Genomic DNA, 22641 nt, shown 5'->3' on the forward strand with positions numbered 1-22641 from the left:
ATACACATGCACAAATGTGTGTACACATCTTCTAGGTAACATACCTCCCCACATGTTTGTTTATTTTATATATCAATATATGATCTATTTATAAAGACACTGAAAATAATTTAGTTTTAAGATGAATTAAGTTCCTATGACACAGTAAAAGAATTTGCATTTTCATGTCACTGATTTTAATAGCCACAAGGGGGCATTGTGGCTTGGTTGTCATTCACAAACTTACAGTGTGCCTGTAAATCTTAAGTCCGGGGAACATTTGTGATTTCTCTTAAGGAGGAATCCTGTCTAGAAGGGAACAGATGTAGATTTCTTTTGCTTTACTAGAAAACCATAGTGTTGTCAAATTTGCTAAGCATAGTCAATTGAAGATTAACATACAATAAGCAATATGAAGGTATCTAACTACAGTACAAAGTAGATCACATTTTTTATGCTTCCTCTGAACTTGGAAGTTGTAGGTTTCACTAGGGTATGATAAAACAAATTCAGTTCAAGTATATCTTTTAAATAAACTTTGAAAACTTGGGCAATGAGGTGCCCTCATTTTTTAAGCAGGACCTCCAGTTAATTTCAATGAAGAAAACATTAGAAGGTACTGTAGGTCCTACACATCAAGTGGGATTAATAGATGATAATACTTTGTATTTGTGTGGCACCTTTGATGTGAGATTCTCAAAGTGCTTTATAAACATGTAATTAAATCTCATAAGAACCCTTTTTGATGGATGTAGTATACTCATTTCACAGGTGAGTACATGGAGGCACAGGGAAGTTAACTGACTTCCCTAATCAGCATTCAAGTCAGTGACAGAAAGAGGAACATACGCCAGAAGTCCTGGCCCAAAGTCCTCTGCTCTAACCACTGAACCACAACTCCCTTACTATAACTTGGAATTTCTGTACAGCAATTAAGAAAAGTATGGTGCAGCTATTTTCACTAGAAATGCGTGTGTTTGGGGGTGTCTAGCTGGGAACAATTGGCATTATTAAATATTGTTCTGCTGAGGGACAACTTTTTAACTACTGTGTATAAGATAAGTCATCATCAATAATTCTTCTACAATTTCTTTTGTAGTTTATTTCTCAGTATATAGTTATGCACTCAGCACTGTGGCACACATTTGAATTATTATATTGAAGGAAACATTTGCAGTGGAGCCTGTGTTTGATGTTATTTTCTATTGTCTGGTGCAAAACCAGGGCTTATATCCAGTAATTTAGATATCAGTCCTCAGGTAATAGACTATACTCTGGATTTCATATGTTAAGATGAATGCCACTTATGGGCCACAAGATTGGGAATGCTGCTGTCTGTTCTAAGGCCTTGGGGCTTGTCTATTTGGTACAGCAAAGCATACCAGAGAGGTGTGAGTTGTAAAGTGCTCTTAAATGCTATGCTCTAGCTACCCTGTTTATATCTTGCTGGTGCTTTGTAAAAGATGCCTAGTTCACATTAATGTAGTACCGATTTACAGATCACACCCCCTCTAGTGCTTTGTTGGAGATATGCAACAACTATCCCAAACTAAAAAGAAAAGGAGTACTTGTGGCACCTTAGAGACTAACAAATTTATTTGAGCATAAGCACGAAAGCTTATGTTCAAGTAAAGTACTCCTTTTCTTTTTGCGGATACAGACTAACATGGCTGCTACTCTGAAACCTATCCCAATCTTGTTTGTTTTTAACTCACTTCCTAATCTTACAAGTCGACTTATTAGGGCTTCTGGCATCTCATATCTATAGTATCTGGTAAGATTTTAGTGTGAACCAATAATCCAGGCGCTTTAATATCTCCTATAAGCAGCTTGTCCTGTGGCATAGGAAACAGCAAACCTCATCTGAATCAAGCACTCCACAGTTTTAAATATCGAATCCTCTTCTATTATCAGTGTTTCCCCTCTGTTCCACACTCCCTCCCTTCTAGTGTCAGGATATAATATGACATACGCTGATGTTACTTTTTTTTTTCCTTCTCAACTTTTATATTTGTCACAATATTCAGCCTCACATTGAAACCAGAGGCTTCTTTTGACAATTTTATTTCAAAGTTTGTCATCTCTCCTGGTGACCTTACCTTCTTTTTCTTCTGCCCACATATTTTCTACACTGTGCTCTCCAAACCCGCCTTCTCTTGGCATGGCAACCTTTCTAAATGTCTCTTCTATAAATCTTTCATTCTCCTAAACTTTTCATAGTGTGGAAAATTGGCTGTCAAGTAACTTTGCCCTCAGTATGCTCAATAAGAGGACACTATGAGTACATGTATTGCCCCTGGATGTCTTTACCTAGAGGGCACCAATTCTTGCATTACTTTAGCAAATCACTGGCTTTCCTTCCATTTTAGATCCTTAATTGCTAAGATTTATGGTCTCTTATAATCTGTGCAGAAAAAGCTTCCAAAGAGAAAGGATGCTAGATATAATGTAAAGATATTCACTGACTCTGTAGTCTCTCACTCTGTCAGCACCAGTTGTAGTCCAGTTAAACTAAACAGTTCAGTAATGGTTAGAAGAACTGCTTCAGATTAATTTAAATGTTATACATCAACATGGCCAAACAAAACTAGAAAAGAACCAAATGAGATACTTTGTACATGTTGAAAAAGACTTGAGGTGTTGTACTGGTTCATTTTAAAAGTGAATTTTCTTTCCAAAAGAAATTATTTTAAGCCTAAAAAAAGTTTCTATAGTAGAGATGTCTGCCCATTGGAGCAAAAGATTATGAATTGATTATACTATGTTACTGTTTGCATATCCTCAGATATTTCTTGTTATTCTAGTTGAGTACAACATCCAGACAGAGGTTGCCAATAAAGTTTATTGTAGGAGCTAAGTGTCAATATCTGTAGTACCCCCCGCCTAGGGTGCTTGTAATTAAAATGCCACAGATAGTCTGGGAGACGCATGAAAATTTGATGGCAAATTGATTTCAGGTTCATCTTGAAATTTGTCCTCAGCTGGACTCGATACTGCTGGCAGACACTGGATGGCTTTTGTCAAAAGGGTTTGCTGGGATGAGACAGAGGTGACTTGATCTGAATATTAAATACAGCACTCTGCTTGTGACAAATGGTTCACTTAGTACTAAAACACTCCTTTTTTTATATACACTTTATTGTCTGTGCAATGTATAGGATGCCATCATTCAGGTCTATTTTACACAGAAAAATAAGTTATTTAAAAGTAATTGGGCATATGAAAGAGCAGATTAAGAGATACCAGCTTCTAATCTCAATATAGATAGTAGAAACTTACAAACTCTGTAAACAGCGCTAGTGCTAAGATTTAACTGAGCAGCACCAAGAAAAAAATATGTTGTCAAGATAGTGTGTAGATTTAAAACTATATCTATATTCGGTGGGACTTTGCTTTCTCTATTTTTTTAAATAAGAAATTATTAGAGCAAGTATATAGTTCTCTTGTGCACATTACTGATAGATAAGAATCTTAGTAATTTCAGTATAAACCTCTATTCATAGATTTACATTTTAGGAGTAAACTTCTGCTCATAGTAGATGCTTTAAACAAACTCTCATGATGAGAGTAAATTATATTTTATGAAATATGAAAATAAGTTTAGCTGTTTTTAAAAAACAATTTGTTTGTGTGTATATGTTCTTATGTACTGTGTCCCAAGACTGTAACATCTCTTTATCAGGGTTAATCTGGGATTTTTTTTTAAGGTAGTTTCTCATGCTTGTTTAGGGCCTGCTTATGCTTATCCTTCAAACAAACAAAACCTGAATAACAAGCATTACAGGAGTTTTTGAGGGGTGTGTGTGGAGAGTTGTAGTGGGGTTCTCTGTGCTGAAGCAAGAGCAGGAAGGATTGTTGGAGAAAAGGAGGGAGGGGGAGGAATGTAGGAACAGAGTAAATGAGAAGAGGAAGGGAAAGGGGTAAGTAGTAGCATATGGGCAGGGAGAACAAAATTGGACAGCTGTAGTATTCCACTGGTCGGAGAAAGGCAGGATGAAGAGGGATCAACAGCCAAGAGTAACACACACATGGCAGGTGGGGAAATAGGTTGAGGGTGAAGTCTTGGCTCCACTAAAGTCAATGGGAATTTTGCCTTTGACTTAATTGGGGGTAGGATTTTACCCCCAGAATTGGAGCATCAGAGTTGAGTGAGAGATGATGGCAAGTGACTGTGAAGTCTTCTCCTGGCTGCTTTTATTTTTCTCCCTATGGAAGAGATCCAGGCTTGATCACTCCCATTTGGACTTGCACAACATTTCACTCTTTCCCTATCCACGGTATATTGTTATATTACTGTGAGAGAGCAGAGGGAGTGAGGGAGCTGCCTGGAGCAGGCTTGCTAAATGAGCTAAATAGAGACACCTGGCGCAGGGAGGTAACCAAAAGCTGTTAGTTCCTTGAAAAGAGCTGAAGCAATCATTTGAGAGAGCTGACTCTGGAAGTCTACAGGGGAGCCAGTTCTGAGCAGGACAGCTGAAAGCTGAACCTGAGGTGGGTCACCCCAAAGAACTCAGGAAAAAGGAAAAAGACTAGATGAAGGAACACTTTCGCTCACCCAGGCTCTGAGGTAAGAGCCATGCCTTGGCACTCTGCTTTTTACTTTTGAGTTACCATCTGAATAAACCCATACCCCTATAAGGGAGGCAATTGGACAAGCATGTGTGTGTAGTCTCTGTAAAAGGGCCTGGAAGAGGGAGAATACAAGGCAGGGCAGAGCAGAGGCACCTTGACCACAAGAGGACATGTAGGCAGCCAATTACATGCAAACAACCGCACTAAAAAAGAGTTATGTTGCAAAGTCAAGCACTCACAAATTAGGAAGTGCCAACATTAAGATTTCCCATATAGCATTAATTCACCACCTTTTTTTCATAATGATACAGTCTCTAATTACACATTCTGAATATTTTTCCACAGTACCACACCTCATTCAGGTCACAGAGTGAATGGTGCTCAATGAATGAATCAGGTTTTGTATAGGGTATGAACCTGATGTGTATAGGGTACCTGCTTCATTTGTTTCAGTCTCTCTCCCTGCTCTCAGTTCTGATGCCTGGTGCTTGGTATGACAGTGGCCTAAATCAGCTGGGAGCAGCAATTGTTGGGGAGAAACCTCTTCAGTCCCTGCAGTCCTGGGCTGGAGCATGCTCAGTATGGATGGAATTGTCACAGAATTTAGCTGCCAAACTCTAACAAGTCTCCACTGAACATGTGCAGGTTTTGTTTTTTTTTCATGGCTTATAACTTTGCGAAATTTAGACAGAATTTCATGGGGATAAAGGAGGTACATTGCTGACACCAATGTGATCCCCGGTCAAATTTCAAGCCTTTGCTCTAAAACACAGAGACACTAGAGATACTCAATTAAACAACTGTATGAATATATTTTAACATAGATAAAACAACATATTTTCCCTGAACATCATCTTAGAAATGGTTGTTCCATTTTTTGATGAAACTCTAAAAAAAAAAAATTCAGCCTTAAGATATCTGGCCTGGAACGCTTCAGCCCAAACCATTTAAAAATTGGCAAAGTATTAAGCAACTGAAAACAGGGTCTTATAACTGAAAGTGTCTGGCAACCTTAACTATAGGTTACTACTTATTCTGCCTATCATATCAACTGACTATTCTGTTTCAGAGACCAAAATTCAAGTGAAATTATGCTGTTAAGCATAATTTAAACAGCATTTTCTTAACACAGCTTTCCATCTAAATAATGCCAGAAATTGTCTCTTTGGGGCTTTAGAGCTGTAAGTTTAGGGCTGTTTCCTATTTTACCCACTGGCTGAACAGATCTGTGGGAAATTGAGAACTGCACGATAGTGATATGAGGATTCACTTTATTTTATTTTGATTTTTTTTTTAAATACACATACTAGGATTGCCCATCCCAAGCTCTTGGCAACTCTCCCAATATTTAAAATAAAATAAGTCAGCAATTGCATTGGAACGAGGGAGAGCGTGTCTCTTAGGTGACCCAGTTCTATACTTAAGTAACTGATCTTATTTCAGATGGTCAGTTTATTTCCTCCTTTTGTGACACTGGTGATATTGTGTTTTTTATTTCCAGCTAAGGTTGATTTGTTCACTTTGTAAATATTATATGGTACAGAAGTCTTCATTTTTTCATATAATCCTTGTTTACAAAGTCAATACAATCAGCTTGAAAATATGTAGCAAACATTGCAGTATATTAGAATCTTGTGTATTGTGTTTGCTGTAGGTACAAATTCAATATAGCGACTCTCCAACAATTGACATGTCAAGTAATGTATCAACTTCTGGTATATTACTTTTTTCTCATCCTATTACTACTTATCAAAAATAACTCACCACCCACATTTTTCTTCTCATTACGAGCCAGAACTGTAAGATATACTGAATACTATCCAGTCCTACAGGTCTCAATGGGATCTGACAATGCTCAGCATCCTTGCAGGAGGTAACCTGGATGTAGCAACATTGTATCCTAAAATCACACAAAGGCATCTTTGTGATTTCATTCAAGGAGATCATTCTTTACGTTTTTTGGGGGTGGGGAATCCATTTTAAAGAATAAATGTAAATAAAATGAGTCTGTTGAATGTATACAATATATATTTGAAATGTTTTCTATTACTATATAAACACAATTTCATTTATGCTAAAATCAGATGTAACTCAATCTTTCCTTTAACTCATGAATTATCACATCTTATTTCAAATAGCAGAGAAATGGATTGGGCATTTGACTGGGACTCGGGAGACCAGAGTTCTATTCCCAACTCTGCAATTAGCCCTGTTGGGTGACCTAGGGCTTGACGTTTTAGTTGTGCAAGCCACTGTTTTCCTTTGTTCTTCACTGCCCCAACATGGTGGGTCATGTGCAGCATTTCCTGTCAAACCCAAAGAGCTGTTTGATCAGTGGCTGTAATATAGCGGCTTTTGGCGTTCTTGAATTATGAATATGAAGGTGCCTTATCACACACAGGCCACTGAACAGCACAATTTCTAATATTTCAATTTAATCAGCAGTCTTTCCTGAGCTTCACCAGTGAAACCCAGAATTGGAGAATCCAAAAATAGCATCTGTGGATACATAGCACAATGCTGCTGGTTGCTCCAGTGAGTCAAGGGTCTCTACTGAAGCTGTGCCTTGACTAGCCTGCACCGGTGGTCTACGGGCCAAATCCGGACCACCAGATGCTTTTGAACGGACCCCGAAATATTTTTATGTACTTATAGTTGTTTTTTATTACTATTATTTTCTCTGGAGTCTGGACCTTGACTATACCTTGACCAAGAAATTTGGACCTTGACTAAAAATAATTGATGATCTGTGCTGTGGCCCATGCTGCACTGTCTTCACTCTACATGCTAGAGTGACTCAACATAGCTTGGGTAGGCTAGCCTGTGCACCGCTTTTGCAGCAGATGCATACTGGTGTTCTTGATGGGTGGAAACAGACTTAATAACAAAGTTCTCATCTATTTTGAGTCTCATCAGAAAGCTTACATGAAACTGGCTGATATAACAGTTGTGTGGAACATCTGAGTGACTGCAAAATTGATCAAAGGGACATGTAACCCTGGTCTACTGTAGCCTTTTGCAGCTTTTGCACTTCCACAGATATGCTGTGAAGCCTAACTACATATTGATGTTTTGATGCTCTTCTTGGGGCATTGAAAATCATATGACATTTTGTAAAAATCCAATGGGATCTCAGCCCCATCCACACTGGAAATTTCCAGGGAGAGTGGGGGGAATTAAATAAGGAAAGCAGCAGGTGGAACTTCAAAGCTTCAGTGGGAATGGATAACCTCTTGGAGTGCAGAGCTTAGGAAGCAAGGAACAGCATTGTCAGGCAGTAGGAGGGAGGACTGAAGCAGAGAGGCAAGAGTCTGGTAAGGAACACGTGTGTGAGCATGCTGTCATGGACAGACAGAGGCGGTCTGCCTTTGTAGCACATCATGCATGATCTGTAAGTGCCTACATGGGGAGAACATTTCTGATAGCAGAGGGCTCTTTTGCATCCGAAGATTCAATGGCTGGAATCTGGACAGATTGAGAATAGAAATCAGATGCCTGGTTTTAATGGTGAGGGTAATTAACCATTGGAACTGCTGACCAAGGATTGTGATGGACTCTCCAACCCTTGAAATCTTTACATTAAGAGTGAACATCTGCTGTAGCTCAACCAGAATTGGGCTGGATGCAGGAATCACTAGGTGGAAGTCTATGGCCTCTGTTATGCAGGAGGTCAGATGAGATGATCCTGATGGACAGTCCCTTCTGGGCTTACAGTCTATGTATTAAAAAATCATCCCAGTAGAGTAATAGTATGTCCAAAACCAAACCAGACTTAAATTGTTTCCTCGGGGAAAAGCAGACTTCTAGTAGCTTTAGCTACTTCTTTCTTATTGTTCCAGTAGTTCTGTCTGAATTTTTTTTTTAAAAGTCACCTTTAAAAATCTGATTTGATATTTTTGCTAAGTTCTTCTGTGTGGCTATTTTCAGTCTGGCTCCTGAACCAGAGCCCAAAGGCTGAAAATTTACTATGCTTATGCAGTCTAGTAACATATGATTAGTCCATTATTCCTTGTAAATTTTTAGATTAATTATCTATCTATTAGAGTACTATGTATGCTCTTCAACTTGTGCTTGTGAGGTCACATAAACGTGGGGAGGAAGGATGGTGGTGGTTAGAGCACGGGGCTGTAAATCAAGAAATCAGTGTTCAGTTTCTAGCTCTGCTGCAGCCTTTTTCTTTTTCAGTTTCCTCACTGTTTTTCATCTTTCCCACACCAAAAAGTGGGGATGAAAATACCATGAGATAGAGCTGTGGTGAGGCAGTAAAGCACTTTAATAACTTATTAAAATTACAGGCTTATGAGTCAACTTTCAAAAACTTCTGTAGCATTTTTGAAAACCTGCCTCCTATATTACCCTGACATACTCAATTGGCAAAAGCGGCAAAGAGTCCTGTGGCCCCTTATAGACTAACAGACATATTGGAGCATAAGCTTTCGTGGGTGAATACCCACTTTGTCAGATGCAGGTAGTGGAAATTTCCAGAGGCAGGTATAAAAATGCAAGCAAGAATCAAACTAGGGATAATGAGTTTAGTTCAATCAGGGAGGATGAGGCCCTCTTCTAGCAGTTGAGGTGTGATCACCAAGGGAGGAGAAACTGCTTTTGTAGTTGGCTAGCCAGTCACAGTCTTTGTTTAATCCTGAGCTGATGGTGTCAAATTTTCAAATGAACTGAAACTCAGCAGTTTCTCTTTGAAGTCTGGTCCTGAAGTTTTTTTGCTGCAGGATGGCTAACTTTAAATCTGCTATTGTGTGTGCAGGGAGGTTGAAGTGTTCTCCTACAGGTTTCTGTATATTGCCATTCCTAATGTCTGATTTGTGTCCATTTATCCTTTTACATAGGGACTGTCCAGTTTGGCAAGTTACAGCTTAAAATTCAATTGGCAAGTTACAGCTTAAAATTCTTTAGTCCCAATAAGTTTTTAACAAATAATAATATTTTAATTTTAATAAATTAACATAAAGTCTCGCATGATTTTCTCAATCATATCCTGTTTCCCTCAGTAAATGTTCGCACACGTTCCTGTAATGACATTTGTGATTCTTTTCTACAGAACAGCAATAATTAATCTATCCAGTGCTCTTTGAATACAATCTCGCTATTCTGTATACAATGTCATTTCTATCTGTGAGCCCCTCCCTTCCTTCAAAAGCTATTACGTGACCTCCAGATCTCTCTTAGACTCCATGTATTACCATTAGAAGACATCCACACTGGGAAATCATTCTGTTCCTGTTGTTGATTAATATTTTATCAGCCACGAGAGGAAATGGTATTCTTTAGCAACACTAATAAGTAATTGAGCAGATGAGATGCCCCTGCTAGCTTTGGTAAAGGGGTATGTAGAGGTTATAAAAGAAGAGCTTAGATGAGACTTAGGATAATAAAGTGAAAAAATTCAGAAGAAAATATTGTCTATAGTGAAAATCCAGTAACAGCATCAGCAGAAAATAAACAGCAATCATCTTTCTTAAACAATAGCTTGCCAAAAACAGTAATTAAAAAAGTGCATCTTGCTCAAATAGGTGTTTTTGTTTTAACAAAAGTACGTGCTTTAAGTCTTCCAAGAAAGTTTAGAATGATTCAATGAAAACTACATACTATAGACAGTAAAAATTGAGGAGTGCTTAATACAAAGGCTCAAAGGCCTTGTTCAAAGACTTCTTTCAGCTCTTTCTTGATAACATCAGTAGTTAGAGTAGGAAAATTCTGGAATAGAAATTCACACATTTACTAACTACTCTAGATTTATTCAATGTTGGATCCAAAGATGACGGTGTGTGTGATGTTCTCTTCTGGGTGGATAATTCTGTCAAGAAACATAATGATTGACTGATGTGCAAAGCACATCTGTTTGAAAGTTTCATTTCACTTTAATAGACTTTCCTGGGCTACCTACTACAATGTGGATAGAAAATGTTGTCTTAAAGATATGTCTATACTGCAGCTGAGAGCAAGTCTCCTAGCCCAGGTAGACAGATTCAAGCTAGCACTCTATAAATAGCAATCTGGATGTTCTGGCTCCAGCAGAAGCTCCAGCTCTCATGCCCACCTGACCCTCTAGGCTTGAGAGCCTGAGCTCCTGAATTAGTCAGAATGTCCACAGTCCTATTTTTAGGATGCTACCTGAAACCCCGCTAGCATGAGTCTGACTACCTGGACTGGGAGGCTCCCTCCCAGATGCAGTGTAGACATATGCAAAGTGCTCTATTATACCACTGGCTCACATAGCTGTATAATAACATTGCATTGGTCAATGTTCTACTCTGGCAATGGAGAAAGATAAGTGTCCATGTTAAATTCTTTTAGAACTGGGAGTAGCTTTTGGTACCATTGACCAAGAAAGGCTAACAACATACTATGGATCCAGAGAGGAGTTGATTGGGTCAGTTATGAGTGTGGGCTCCTTTGTTTCCATTATGAGACTTCCAAGAGGGGGTATACTATCCAATTGCACATCTGTCCAGAGTGCTCTTTAATTTGCAGTACCACAGGGTTATATGCTCTTGGACCTCCTAATCAGTGTGTATGTGAGGATACTAGGATATATGGATTAACATTATGCATCTTGGTGTTTGTCAGAAGAAATGTGAAGGGTTCATAAGAGATCACTGTTATGGGAAACTGGTCAATGATTGTCAGATCACAGGCAGAGTAGGGCCAATGGGTTTTGAGATGTATTTTAAGCAAGGGGTAGGGGTTGGTGAGACACAGGGAAATGGCTAGAATGCTTTACATCAGTGGCTCCCAACCTTTCCAGACTATGGAACCCCTTTCAGGAGTCTGATTTGTCTTGCGTACCCCAAGTTTCACCTCACTTAAAAACTACTTGCTTACAAAAACAGACATAAAAATACAGAGACACGCTATTACTGAACAATTGCTTACTATCCCATTTTTTACCATATAATTATAAAATAAATCAATTGGAATATAAATATTGTACTTACGTTTTAGTGTATGGTATATAGAGCAGTATAAACAAGTCATTGTATGAAATTTTAGTTTGTACTGACATCGCTAGTGCTTTTTATGTAGCCTGTTGTAAAACTAGGCCAATAGCTAGATGCATTGAGTATGCCCTGGAAGACCTCTGCATACCCCCAGTTGGTGTAGTGGCAGCAAAATGTATAATTATGATTATATTTTTTAAAAATTATACAGAAGAATGAGGTCATGCATCTGACACTAGCAGCAGAGTTGCGAGACTGTGACACCACCTCTGGTTTGGAGGAAGTTGAGTGTTGCTGGGCTGAGTGAATGGATAAAAAAGGGGTAGAAGAGTCATATACTAGAGCAAAATAGCAAGCAGGGTGAGAAACCATAAGATAGATTGTATGGAACAAAAAGAGAAGAGCTATAAGGATGAAGGGAACCTTCAAGAAAAATCCCTTAGGGTCTAAATTATGTTCACACTGAATGGAAGAATTTTATTGCTTTTATTGTAGGGGATATCCTTATGGAAAACCTTAGCAACAAAGTCAGGATGATGACACCATAATTTTAGGCCTGTGTTCCTCTAAGTCATGTATTAATGATTGTCTTTTTAATATACAGGGAAACTCCTAAATTCATCGTGTTGCATTCCATATTCAGTACTGGGACTGAGGACTGAACATTTAACCTTACCAGATACCACTTTTAAAAATTAGATTTTAGACCTCGGTGGTTTTGTATTGTCCCCAAAACAAATGAGGACACTGAGGCCCAAATTCTGCAGTCTGTGACTCTTCCCTAGTAGTTTTGCCTGAATAAAGGCCTCATTAGACCTGAAGCTACTTACTGTAGACTTTTAAAAAACTACAAGATTTTATAGAAGTGTTGAACAGGAAATACAAGATAATGGATTTACTATCTAATTAGATAAGGTATGTAAAATGTCTTGTATATGAAGTGTTATATAGAGACTAAGAATTGTTATTCCTGAATGGTATTTACTCCTAAAAGTAGAATTGGCTGTGTACATTGCTACTTTGTATCTTCATGCCATCTTTAATGCTAAAATGAACTTCATGAATTAGAGGATCTAATTCACCAGAATTTATTATTATTATTATTATTATTTTATTATTTTATTATATTATTATTTCTTTAGCATTAAGCCTCTATAATTAGCATCTTAAACCCAAGTGGCATTGGTGATCTTTATATCAAAGTAAAACCTTCCATTAACTATGTAATATATAATAGGCAGGAGCTAGTTTTGCTACTAGATTCAAAACTGAAACGGGTTCGTTTAATGTGATAAGTGATACGTTCTTGCTTGTGAGTTGATCTGATTCCTTTGGGTTTTAACACAGAGAAAGCTTTGGATATCAACATGGACAAAAAAGCAGAGGGTTTATTCTTCATTTCCTCACAACATGTTTGAAATATTAATAGGCCATATATTTTATTCCCGTTTCAAAAACAATCACATCAAGCTAATTGTCATGCCACTTTGCTCCTTCGAAGCTGGTAGCCAGACATGTTCTGAATTACATGTGTGACCTCAACACAGCAAGCCTTCTCCCGAGGCAAGGTTTGAAGCAGGAAACATGGGTACTAATCAGCTGAGTCTTTCTAATGAATATTTATCAATATTCCTATCTGTTTTTTCATAAAATGCTATTTTTATTTTATATTTATTTTAAAATATTGAAATTTAAATCTCTTAAACTAAACATGCTTGGAGTTGTTTTATCTGAGCATTTAGCCTAATGGGAAAACATATTCAGATGTACCAATAAATTATTATTCTCCAATGCAGGTAAATGCAGACTACAATATTGATATGCATTCTTTTGTTGGAATGAATGCACTGTGGCATAGGCTGGCAGGAACTAGAAACTGTTATTCCTGTCGTAATGGAAACTAGAAATGACATCTCCCCTTCCCCTAATTATGATAATATGACAGATGACGTGTTTATGCAAGTGCAAAACCTTAATTTTCCATTCCTTTCTCTGGGCTCAATTATACCTCCCACTGCATAGGTGCACTAGGCTGATGAGAGGCCACAGGGAGCCTTCCCCCTCCCCCCAACCCTCTGTGCCCCTACACCTAATGTACCTACAAAGGGTGCGAGCAACATCTAGTCCAAGCATTTGGACTAACCAGGGGAGCACAGCCAGCACTGCTGAGGGCATGAGCAGCCTCATTTCAACTCCACCGGGATGTTGGGCAGTAGCGCTGTGGGGAGTGCTGATTACACCTTTGTACCAGGTGCAGCAGTGGGTAAACCCCAGCTTGTTTTCCCCACCACCGAGTGCCTTTTCCAGCTTTCTGCACAGAGATTCTGAGCTGTCCTCTTCCTTACAAGCATAGCTTAGCCTCACAAGGCATATTTGAGCCTTCTATCTTAATGACTCTCCTGACCCTGACCAAGAGCATTTACTAAGAGGTTGAGGTAGATTTGTGAACACCTAATTGGTCTGAATGAAGGCCTTGAGTGCTCAGCCATCCTTTTATATTGCTTTGCTCTATTACTGCTTCCCTTCACTGATCTAGCTATGTTTATTTGTCGCTGATAGGAGATACTCAGAGTGCCGAACAGACTTATTTATCCTTTCTTTTCCCATCAACTCCTTCAGACTTGCCTCTTCATTGAGCTAGGCAGTTCTCCCTTTTCTTATAATAATTAGAGGTGGGCCTCAACTGCCAAATTCAGCCTTTCTCAAAGATCAGAGAGGAGGGAGGTTATGTTTGGATCTGCAGTTTAAGTTTGGGCCTGTTTCAAATAAAAATGGGTAATGAGGTGTTGCGTTAGCACATCTTTCAGAAGTATGTGCTGCAGATTGCCTGATCTTATGGTGAGACTGCAGTTAATTTCATTAGTCTAAGTGTAATTACATTACACACAGAGGAAGCAGTCTCAGATTTCATGGCCTGTTCTGTTTTTCCTCCAGTATGCCACAGCCTTCATAATTCTAAATATTTATTTTAGTTTGGTTTATATATTTAAAAAAATAATAATTTGATCACTTTCTGCAGTGATCTGTGAATGGTCCAGTGAAGAGTTAGACCAAGGTGGCTCATGGGTTTAACAGTTGTGCTGCTTACAGATAGAACCTTTTGTTTCTTCTTCTGTTGTTTGTTACCTTTTCTGTTTGTCATTATCAATATATGGATAATTAGCAATATTATTGACTGGAAAGGAATGATATTTCTAATTTTTATGGCACAGGACTGATTAGTTGTGGTTCACTCTCACACCTGTTGGGCAATGGTTGTGGTATGTGTTGGGGCTTTGGACTGGATGGCATCAGTGGCTCTCAGGAATCCATTCAGTTTAGTGTTTTATGGAGTAAAAGTATATTACAGGTGCTTCTTCCTTTTTCATGTAACTCTTCTAATACATTCTACCCCCTTTTAGGGATGTATTACACAAATATTTACGTTGTTCACCATGTATGCGTTATATATTTTTTGCCAGATGGAATTCTAATTTCCATGGAAAGCACTATTTCAAGACTCCTACAAGCTTTCTGAAGGGTGTCAAATTTTTTTTTCTCTAAAGTTCTAGTGGTCTTGGAATGAAGACTACGTTTTTTTAATATTGTTTGAATGCTAGTTGTGATTTATTTGCACCAGTTTGGAGCTAGATTCTGAGAAGTGCTGATCACCTGTAACTCCTGTGGAAATTAGAGAGAGTTGTGGGCAATCAGACGGTGCTCTGTGCATCTCAAGAAGTGCTCCTTAATGCTATCTCTCCTATTACTAGGGGCCAAGTTATGATATCCTTATACTCCTAAGTCTGTGCACAGGCTCATTGACTTGAATGGAACTGCTCTTTGAATTTTGTCAGGAATAAGTGTATCAAAATCTGTCCCTATGTGAATATAGTAAATATCTATCCATCTATATATATGCATACATGTTTGTGCTAATTGATATTGGACTGCTGTGAGAAGAAAGGTATAGTTCAATTTATATTAAAGAAATACTGTGATTTTTTTAAATAACTTTAACAGGCTTGTAGAAACCCACCCTTATCTTTTCTGTCTGTTTGCATTCTAGAGTGTTAGGAATCAGAGACTCAGGTAGTTAGTGCTCCCAGTGGTTGTTAATTATTAATGAAGACTATTGTGCAAATACCAGAGCAAAAAAAAAAAAAAATTCTAAAGTTCTAATCCCTAGCCTTCAGCCGTATTATCGAAGACTGTGATTGTATCAGAGCTCATAAGCTAAGCATGGCTGGCTTGGTCAGTACTTGGTCTGGAGCTCTCCCAGGAACACCAAGATGTTATGAGTAGTGTCTGTTGCTGATTCAGTAGGTAGAATTCTTTCTCAGTCAGTACTGAACCAATGCTTTAGCATAATGCTACTGTATGCTGCTGGACGTGATGTGATCTAAAACCCAGATCTAGACTACTTATGATCATTTGAGATCCCATTGCCTGTTTGCAAAATAATGGGGTTACTGGCTAGAGTGTTCTAGCCAATTTCCAGTTTGGGTTGTTGCATTTAGCCTACCAGATTTCCCCCCTGAAGTTTCAGCTGGATAAGGCATGCATCATTTCAGAGAACAAGTCTTCCTACATTAATGCATTCTCCCCTTTATTTCTCAGGATTCTTGGGAGAAGTTTGCACTTGAGATGGTGACTCACAAAATATGTGAGTTCAAGCCAGCAGTCTACCAGGTAGAATCAACTCCACTTTGACTTTGTTTTAAAGACAGGCAGCTTTAGGCAGCTACTTTTGGGGAAAGAGAAGAGTTGCCCATTTTAGTACATTAGTTAAGTTTTTGAAGAGAATAGATTGCAGAGTTTTTTTAAATTAATGTTACTCATTGAAAAGCTAGGAATAGTTCACATTATATTTCCCTAGACTGAGAGCAGAAGCGCAAACATCTGAACATTTCTGTCCACATTAATTTATATATTTTAAAAAAACCCCTCCCTTCCTCCAAACAGTGGAGCGACATGCAAGTGTAGGCTTGGTATGTGCACCAGTACTATGACTGCACCATTGTAATGAAGATGAAATGACTGTAATGATGACCTTTCTGTGCCTTTGTCTATACCATGCCCTTCTCTTTAACTGAACACCTTTCAAATGAACATGTTCTGAACTCTTGAACTGTTCATTCTGTTCACTGAGCTTATTGCTCAATCTGCAGTTTATCATTATGTGTCTCCAAAGACTTCGTGTTTCCTTATATTTGACATCTAGATGGAATTTTTCATAACCCTTTACTAGTCATAAATTGGATTGTTAAGGGGCTAAATTAATCCTGTTTTTATACTAACATCTGAATTTTAGAGCTCTAATTTAGAGAGTTTTCTTTATTTGTATGCTTTAAACTACAAGAACAAAAAGCTAAAATATATTATAAGATTCTGTATTGGTGGAAGTATTTATTTCTGCTCATTTCATTTGGAATAGTACCTATGAGGTATACTTGAAAAGTTGTTTGGTCATATTTTTTTCTGTATTACTATTTCTTCCCTTCTGTCTAAATAGCTGCTCTTGAGAATGAGCCAAAGCAGTGTGTTGCCAAATAAGTGGGGTAACGGTAAAAGTGAAAAGACTGTAGAAGAATGTGTATTTCCCTGTTCCATTGGGAAAGGAAATAGGAAACATGACTTACTGCTTGCAGAAAATTACTCATGTATGTTGGTCACATCCTAGGTTTCACTCCCTTTAGGAGTGAGATATCAACACCGGCTGTTTACATACTCTGTTCACCAGCCAGCACCTCATGTGAAAACACAGAGTTCAATGTACTTTTGAAGGAGTGTTTCGTGTTATGTGAGTGGTATAGTAGGCAATCTCCTTATTTTTGATTTGTTCATACAATTTTAAAGAGGCAGTTGAATAAAAACTAAAGACAACGTTTTTCACCATAAAATATGTGATGAATATAAATGCCATAAAGTCTGGTGCCCAGGAAATCATCATGCTGTTCTCGATTAAAATATTGCCAAGGTATTCAAAGTATCTTTATTAGTAAAGTACATTGGTGAATAATTGGAAGTTTTGGTATTAAAAGCACTTTGGAATACATATAGTGTAACAAAACAGTTTGCCATAAATAACTTTTTTACACATAATTTTTACCTTCATTTCTGCAAAAAGGTTGAGACTTGTCAGACTGGTAATAGAAGATGAAAAATCTTGAGGTATTCTTTGACCTCCTTCATGACCCTGCCTCCCTAAACTCCACCAGTGACTTGAACTCTGACTTTGAGAACAGTGAGACATAATTCTTCATCCTACTGTCAAAAAAACCCCACATTCTGGTCTAGACGCATTTTTTCCCTTTTACCTATTGTCAACTAGCATTATACATAAAGGGTGAGGCTTTCAAAAGCTATGTGCCCATTGAAGTCAATGGAAAAACTCCCAGTGGAGTGAAGCCAACACTGTATATTTTTGAAAATCTCACCCACAAAACAATGAAATATAAGCTTTTTTTTTTTTTTTTAAATATAGTGACAGGGTCAGGACAGATGGCTGCAGGAGAATGTTTGGGTTTTTTTTGTTTTTGTTTTTTTTCCCCCCAGAAATAGGCCCCACAGTCACAGGAGATCCATCGGCCAACCTCCTCATTCTTACAGGAGAGAGTTAGAAGGCAGATATATTAGTCCCAGATTAAGCAGGTCCATTTTCCCTGTGTAAAGTAACGGGGGCAGTTCCAGAACAAGAAGGAACTTGCTGGAACAAATTCAGGAAGGCAGGCTAATTAGAATACCTGGAGCCAATTAAGAAGCTGCTAGAATCAATTAGGGCAGGCTGGCTAATCAGGGCACCTGAGTTTAAAAAGGACCTCACTTCAGTTGGTGGGGTGCATGCGAGGAGCTGGGAGGAAGAGGCACTAGGAACTGAGAGTGAGAAGGCGTACTGCTGGAGGACTGAGGAGTACAAGCATTATCAGACTCCAGGAGGAAGATCCTGTGGTGAGGATAAAGAAGGTGTTTGGGAGGAGGCCATGTGGAAGCAGCCCAGGGAGATGTAGCTGTTGCACAGCTGTTCCAGGAGGCACTCTAGACAGCTGCATTTCACAGGGCCCTGGGCTGGAACCCGGAGTAGAGGGCGGGCCTGGGTTCTCCCCAAACCTCCCAACTCCTGATCAGACACAGGAGGAGTTGACCTGGACTGTGTGTTCCACCAGAGGGGAAGGTCTCTGGGCTGTTCCCCGAGCCACATGGTGGATCAGCAGAGACTGCGGGGATTGTTTTCCTTCCTTTTTCCCATGATGGCTAGTGATGAGGTTAGCTGAGTGAATGGCAAGTTTGAGCCACTAGCAAAAGTGGCCAAACTGAGGGCTGCCGTGAATCTCTGAGGCAAGCAAATCTGCCAATAAGCGCAGGACCCAACAAGGCAGAGGAGGAACTTTGTCACAATATATAATTAGTTCAGCTTTCCAACATGAGCATTAATTAATTAATTACAAGTGCCAATATTATTTTAAAGTAGTGCTAACCATAAGATCACTGAAGAAAATCAGTGGGAATATCTATTAAGAAGGTGGAAACAAAGCAAATCAAACTATGTGAGGACAAGAAAATGTTCCTCATTTGTCTCTTCCTCTGAAGCCATTTCATCCATTGTTCTGAACCATATTTGCAATATGTTGCAAGTGTCATTTGTAAACAGTCATAAATTCTTGCCAGCACTTAAGAACAACAGCCCTACAATGCAAGAAAAACCATATATACCAAGCTGATAAAAATAATTAGGAGCACGGAAAAATTCTCACATGGAGAGAGAGTGAAAAATACTGGGATTGCTTACCTTAGAAATGTATAAGATTGAGCATTATGAGGTTTTTCAAAATAGTGAATGGTATACAGATTATGAATCAGGGAAGTCTCATAATACCAGGAATTGGAAGGTGGCAAATTCAAAACTTCTAAAAGGAAGAACTTTCACAAAGTGTACAGTTAGCCTGTGGAACTCATTGCCACATGATATAATTAAAGAATTTAGCAGGATTCATAAAGGGATTAGGCAAGCATATCCAGAGTAAAATAGTAAATATTGAAAAAAACCACCATGCATTCATAGAATATCAGGGTTGGAAGGGACTTCAGGAGGTCATCTAGTCCAATCCCCTGCTCAAAGCAGGACTAATCCCCAATTTTTGCCCCAGATCCCTAAATGGCCCCCTCAGGGATTGAACTCACAATCCTGGGTTTAGCAGGCTAATGCTCAAACCACTGAGCTATCCCTCCCCCCTAAGTCCTAGAAAGGATTTAAATCATCATGCTTCGAGGCATAAAACAAATGCACATTATACAGTTAATTAAAGATTCCTTATAATTCCTCTGAAGTACCTGGTGCTGGCCACATTCAGAGACAGGATAGTGGTTTAGTCAGTGTTTCTCAACAATCGATCCATGGATTGGTGCCGGTCCCTGAGATTTCCCTGACACAGTTTAGAAAGGCAATAAGCCCCGGTCCCGGTTATCAAAAAGGTTGAGAAACACTGAGCTAGACCACTGGTCTAAACCATTATGACAAGTCCCATCCTTCTCTGTTCATATTACTAATACCAAGTACAGTTGTTTTTTTTGCTGAAATGCTCGTTAATTCATAATAGACTGCTGTCAATTTCCTGCAGGCCAGGAGATTATTACTGTTGTATCAAGAAATTATTTCTCACACAAAAGCTTGCATTAAGACACATGCTGTTCAGTCCTAAAACAATAGGAGGCCTGTCATATTACTAATATGAAACTAACTGACATCAAGGCAGTATTTTTGCTGTTTACTACTTCCAGAGCAGCTTAATTTAAGTGGAAAGTTTAATCAAACTCAAGCTTAGAAGTTAGTTTTTGATTTGCAACAGAACACAGTGGGTGTTCAAAGCATATGTTCTTCTTTAATCCTTCAAAGAGCTTTCAGGGAATAGCAGGCAGCATGTGATAAAACACTGTAGAGAGACACTATTAACAATTTAAAATGGTTTATATGGATGATTATACTTTGTGCATTTTGGCTCACTTTGTTTCTGTGGGCTAGATTGTGCCTGTTTCTGTGCGGGTACACGAGGTTGGAAGGAGAGTGCAAAGACTTCTCCTCCCTCTCTTGCACAGGAATGAGACACAATCTAGGCCTTTGTATTCTTGGCACATAAATGAGGGAGACTCCAGTCACAGATGAGGTAGAAACCCCATAGGGATAGGGCAGGGGCAGCAATAGCGCTGTTTAGTGGAGGGATTTGGGGAAGCCATAGTGTATCCTATAGAAGAGTGTTGCAAAAGTCACTGCTTTGTACATTTCTCCAGAGGACACCACAGGCATTGTGCTTGTCTAGACACAATACTTCCAGGAACTACCACAGGCTTGCATTCTGCTCCACTCTCCAACCCCTAATGTGGGCAGTGTCTTAAAGCCGTAATTTCCATATTCTAGCAAATGGATCTCTGTTTTTACACATTTGTCGCTGGGTATTTTGTGATTCTGTTTAGCGAGTGGCCTTCTAACTAAATGCAGTATGTCTCGTATAGCATTGAACTAGAAGCAGGTGTGTTCAAGTGCCTCTGAAATGGGAAAGACATAGACCTCTTAAATCATCCCTCTTGGCAGCACCCTTATTCTGTTCAGGCTGATTCTCTGTTGCTGTCTTTATTTTATCATTACATTATTATTTAGCATCTTTCATTTATAGTGTGGTAGTACCTAAAGGCCTCACCAAAGGAGGGCCCTCATTGTGTCAGGTGCTGTACAAACATGTCATAAGTAATGGTTTCTGCTCCAAGGAGGTTCCAGTCTCAAAGTCAAAATATAATAGGTGGGTAAGAAAAAGCAAATTGTATGAACAAATCGAAAATAAGGAGATTGCCTACTATACCACTCATATAACACGGAACACTCCTTCAAAAGTACATTGGACTCTGTGTTTTCACATGAGGTGCTGGCTGGCGAACAGAGTATGTAAACAGCAAATACACTTTTGTCCTCATGGGTTGATGTGCCCGGGGACTGTATGGCTGTGATTATTTCAGATGCAGGAAGCATTCAGAGCTCAGGAGTCTGGAAAGTACTTCCAGTGCATATTTAAAAGACAACTGTGCTGTGCAGTTTTAACTCTCTATTTATACCATGACATTTAATGTGCACTTCCAATATTTCCTGCATTAACCTCTCCAAAAAATGTTCAAAGTATCCTTTCAGTCTGCTTTTTCTTTTAAAAAACCAAAAATTTTAAAAAATGAAACTCTGGAAACTGTAGTCCCCTCTGTAACTGAAGAACAAGTACAACATGGAAAGGATATACTGGGTGTCATTCTATGGCCTGTGTTGTGTAGAAGGTCAGATTAAATTATCACAATGGTCCCTTCTTGCTTTAACATCTAGAAATCTATGATGCCTAGTGTAAACTTCCCAGCACTGCAATTTAGTTCTGAGCTCAAGAGGTGAGAAGGTAAGATCTCCATGCCCAGTCAGGCCCTGGCTAGCTTGCTGAGTCTGCCAAGGAGGGTTACCAGTTACGGTAGTGATTTCTGTGATGTGGAAACCTGCCCATTAAGAACTTGGTTAAGACTACAACTCATTTCACAGAGGCCAACATACCATCTGCTAAATTGCAATGTCTTTAGGTCACTATCCATTAATGACATATTCAAGCTAATAACCTGGAGACGAAGGTCTCTGACTCTGTACCAGTCCCATAAACTATACAACTCCTAGGGTTTTTTTAGTTTTTACATAAATAAGTAGTCCTTTATTGTATCTACAAGAATATTGTTCGGTTTATTACTTTCATTTACAGTGTTCCATTGTATATGCAGTTATTCAGAATCTCCTAGTGTTAGATTTATTCTTTTCACTTTTGTCATCTCTTCTTCATGGTTCTCTCTGACTATGCAGAAAATCAGTACATTCCTGTGATTTTCTTTTTCCTTTTATTATCATTTATTCCAAGTGAAAGTTATTCATTTCCACTTACAGGTCCCCAATAGATCTACCTATCAAGATATTTTAATGTAATCATCTTCAGACCATACTTTGAAAGTGAGGATATAGTTTTTCCTTAAGATGGCCTCCAGACTTCCCCAAACAGCTCCTATCCCTCAATAAATACTAACACCCTTCCTTGAAATTGTGTAGCATAGCAAGCTGACTATCAATATTATTATTATTGTAACACTTAAGATA

The 22641-nt window shown here is 38.7% G+C and overlaps 1 protein-coding gene across 6 annotated transcripts in view; it reads left to right on the forward strand.

Annotated features, from left to right (window-relative positions):
* WWOX (WW domain containing oxidoreductase) overlaps window positions 1-22641 on the forward strand; it is a 681681-nt gene that overhangs the window by 235126 nt on the left and 423914 nt on the right. Inside the window, exon 9 of one of the 6 annotated variants that reach the window (XM_077831292.1) lies at window positions 12112-12138. The exons of the other annotated variants lie outside the window; for them this stretch is intronic. Coding sequence (XP_077687418.1) covers window positions 12112-12123 — 12 coding nt within the window. The 3' untranslated portion in view covers window positions 12124-12138. Of the gene's footprint in view, window positions 1-12111; window positions 12139-22641 lie in introns of those variants that run through there. 6 annotated transcript variants of the gene reach the window in all.

This window comes from Eretmochelys imbricata, chromosome 12 (assembly GCF_965152235.1).
Source record: "Eretmochelys imbricata isolate rEreImb1 chromosome 12, rEreImb1.hap1, whole genome shotgun sequence".
Classification (NCBI taxonomy): domain Eukaryota; kingdom Metazoa; phylum Chordata; order Testudines; family Cheloniidae; genus Eretmochelys; species Eretmochelys imbricata.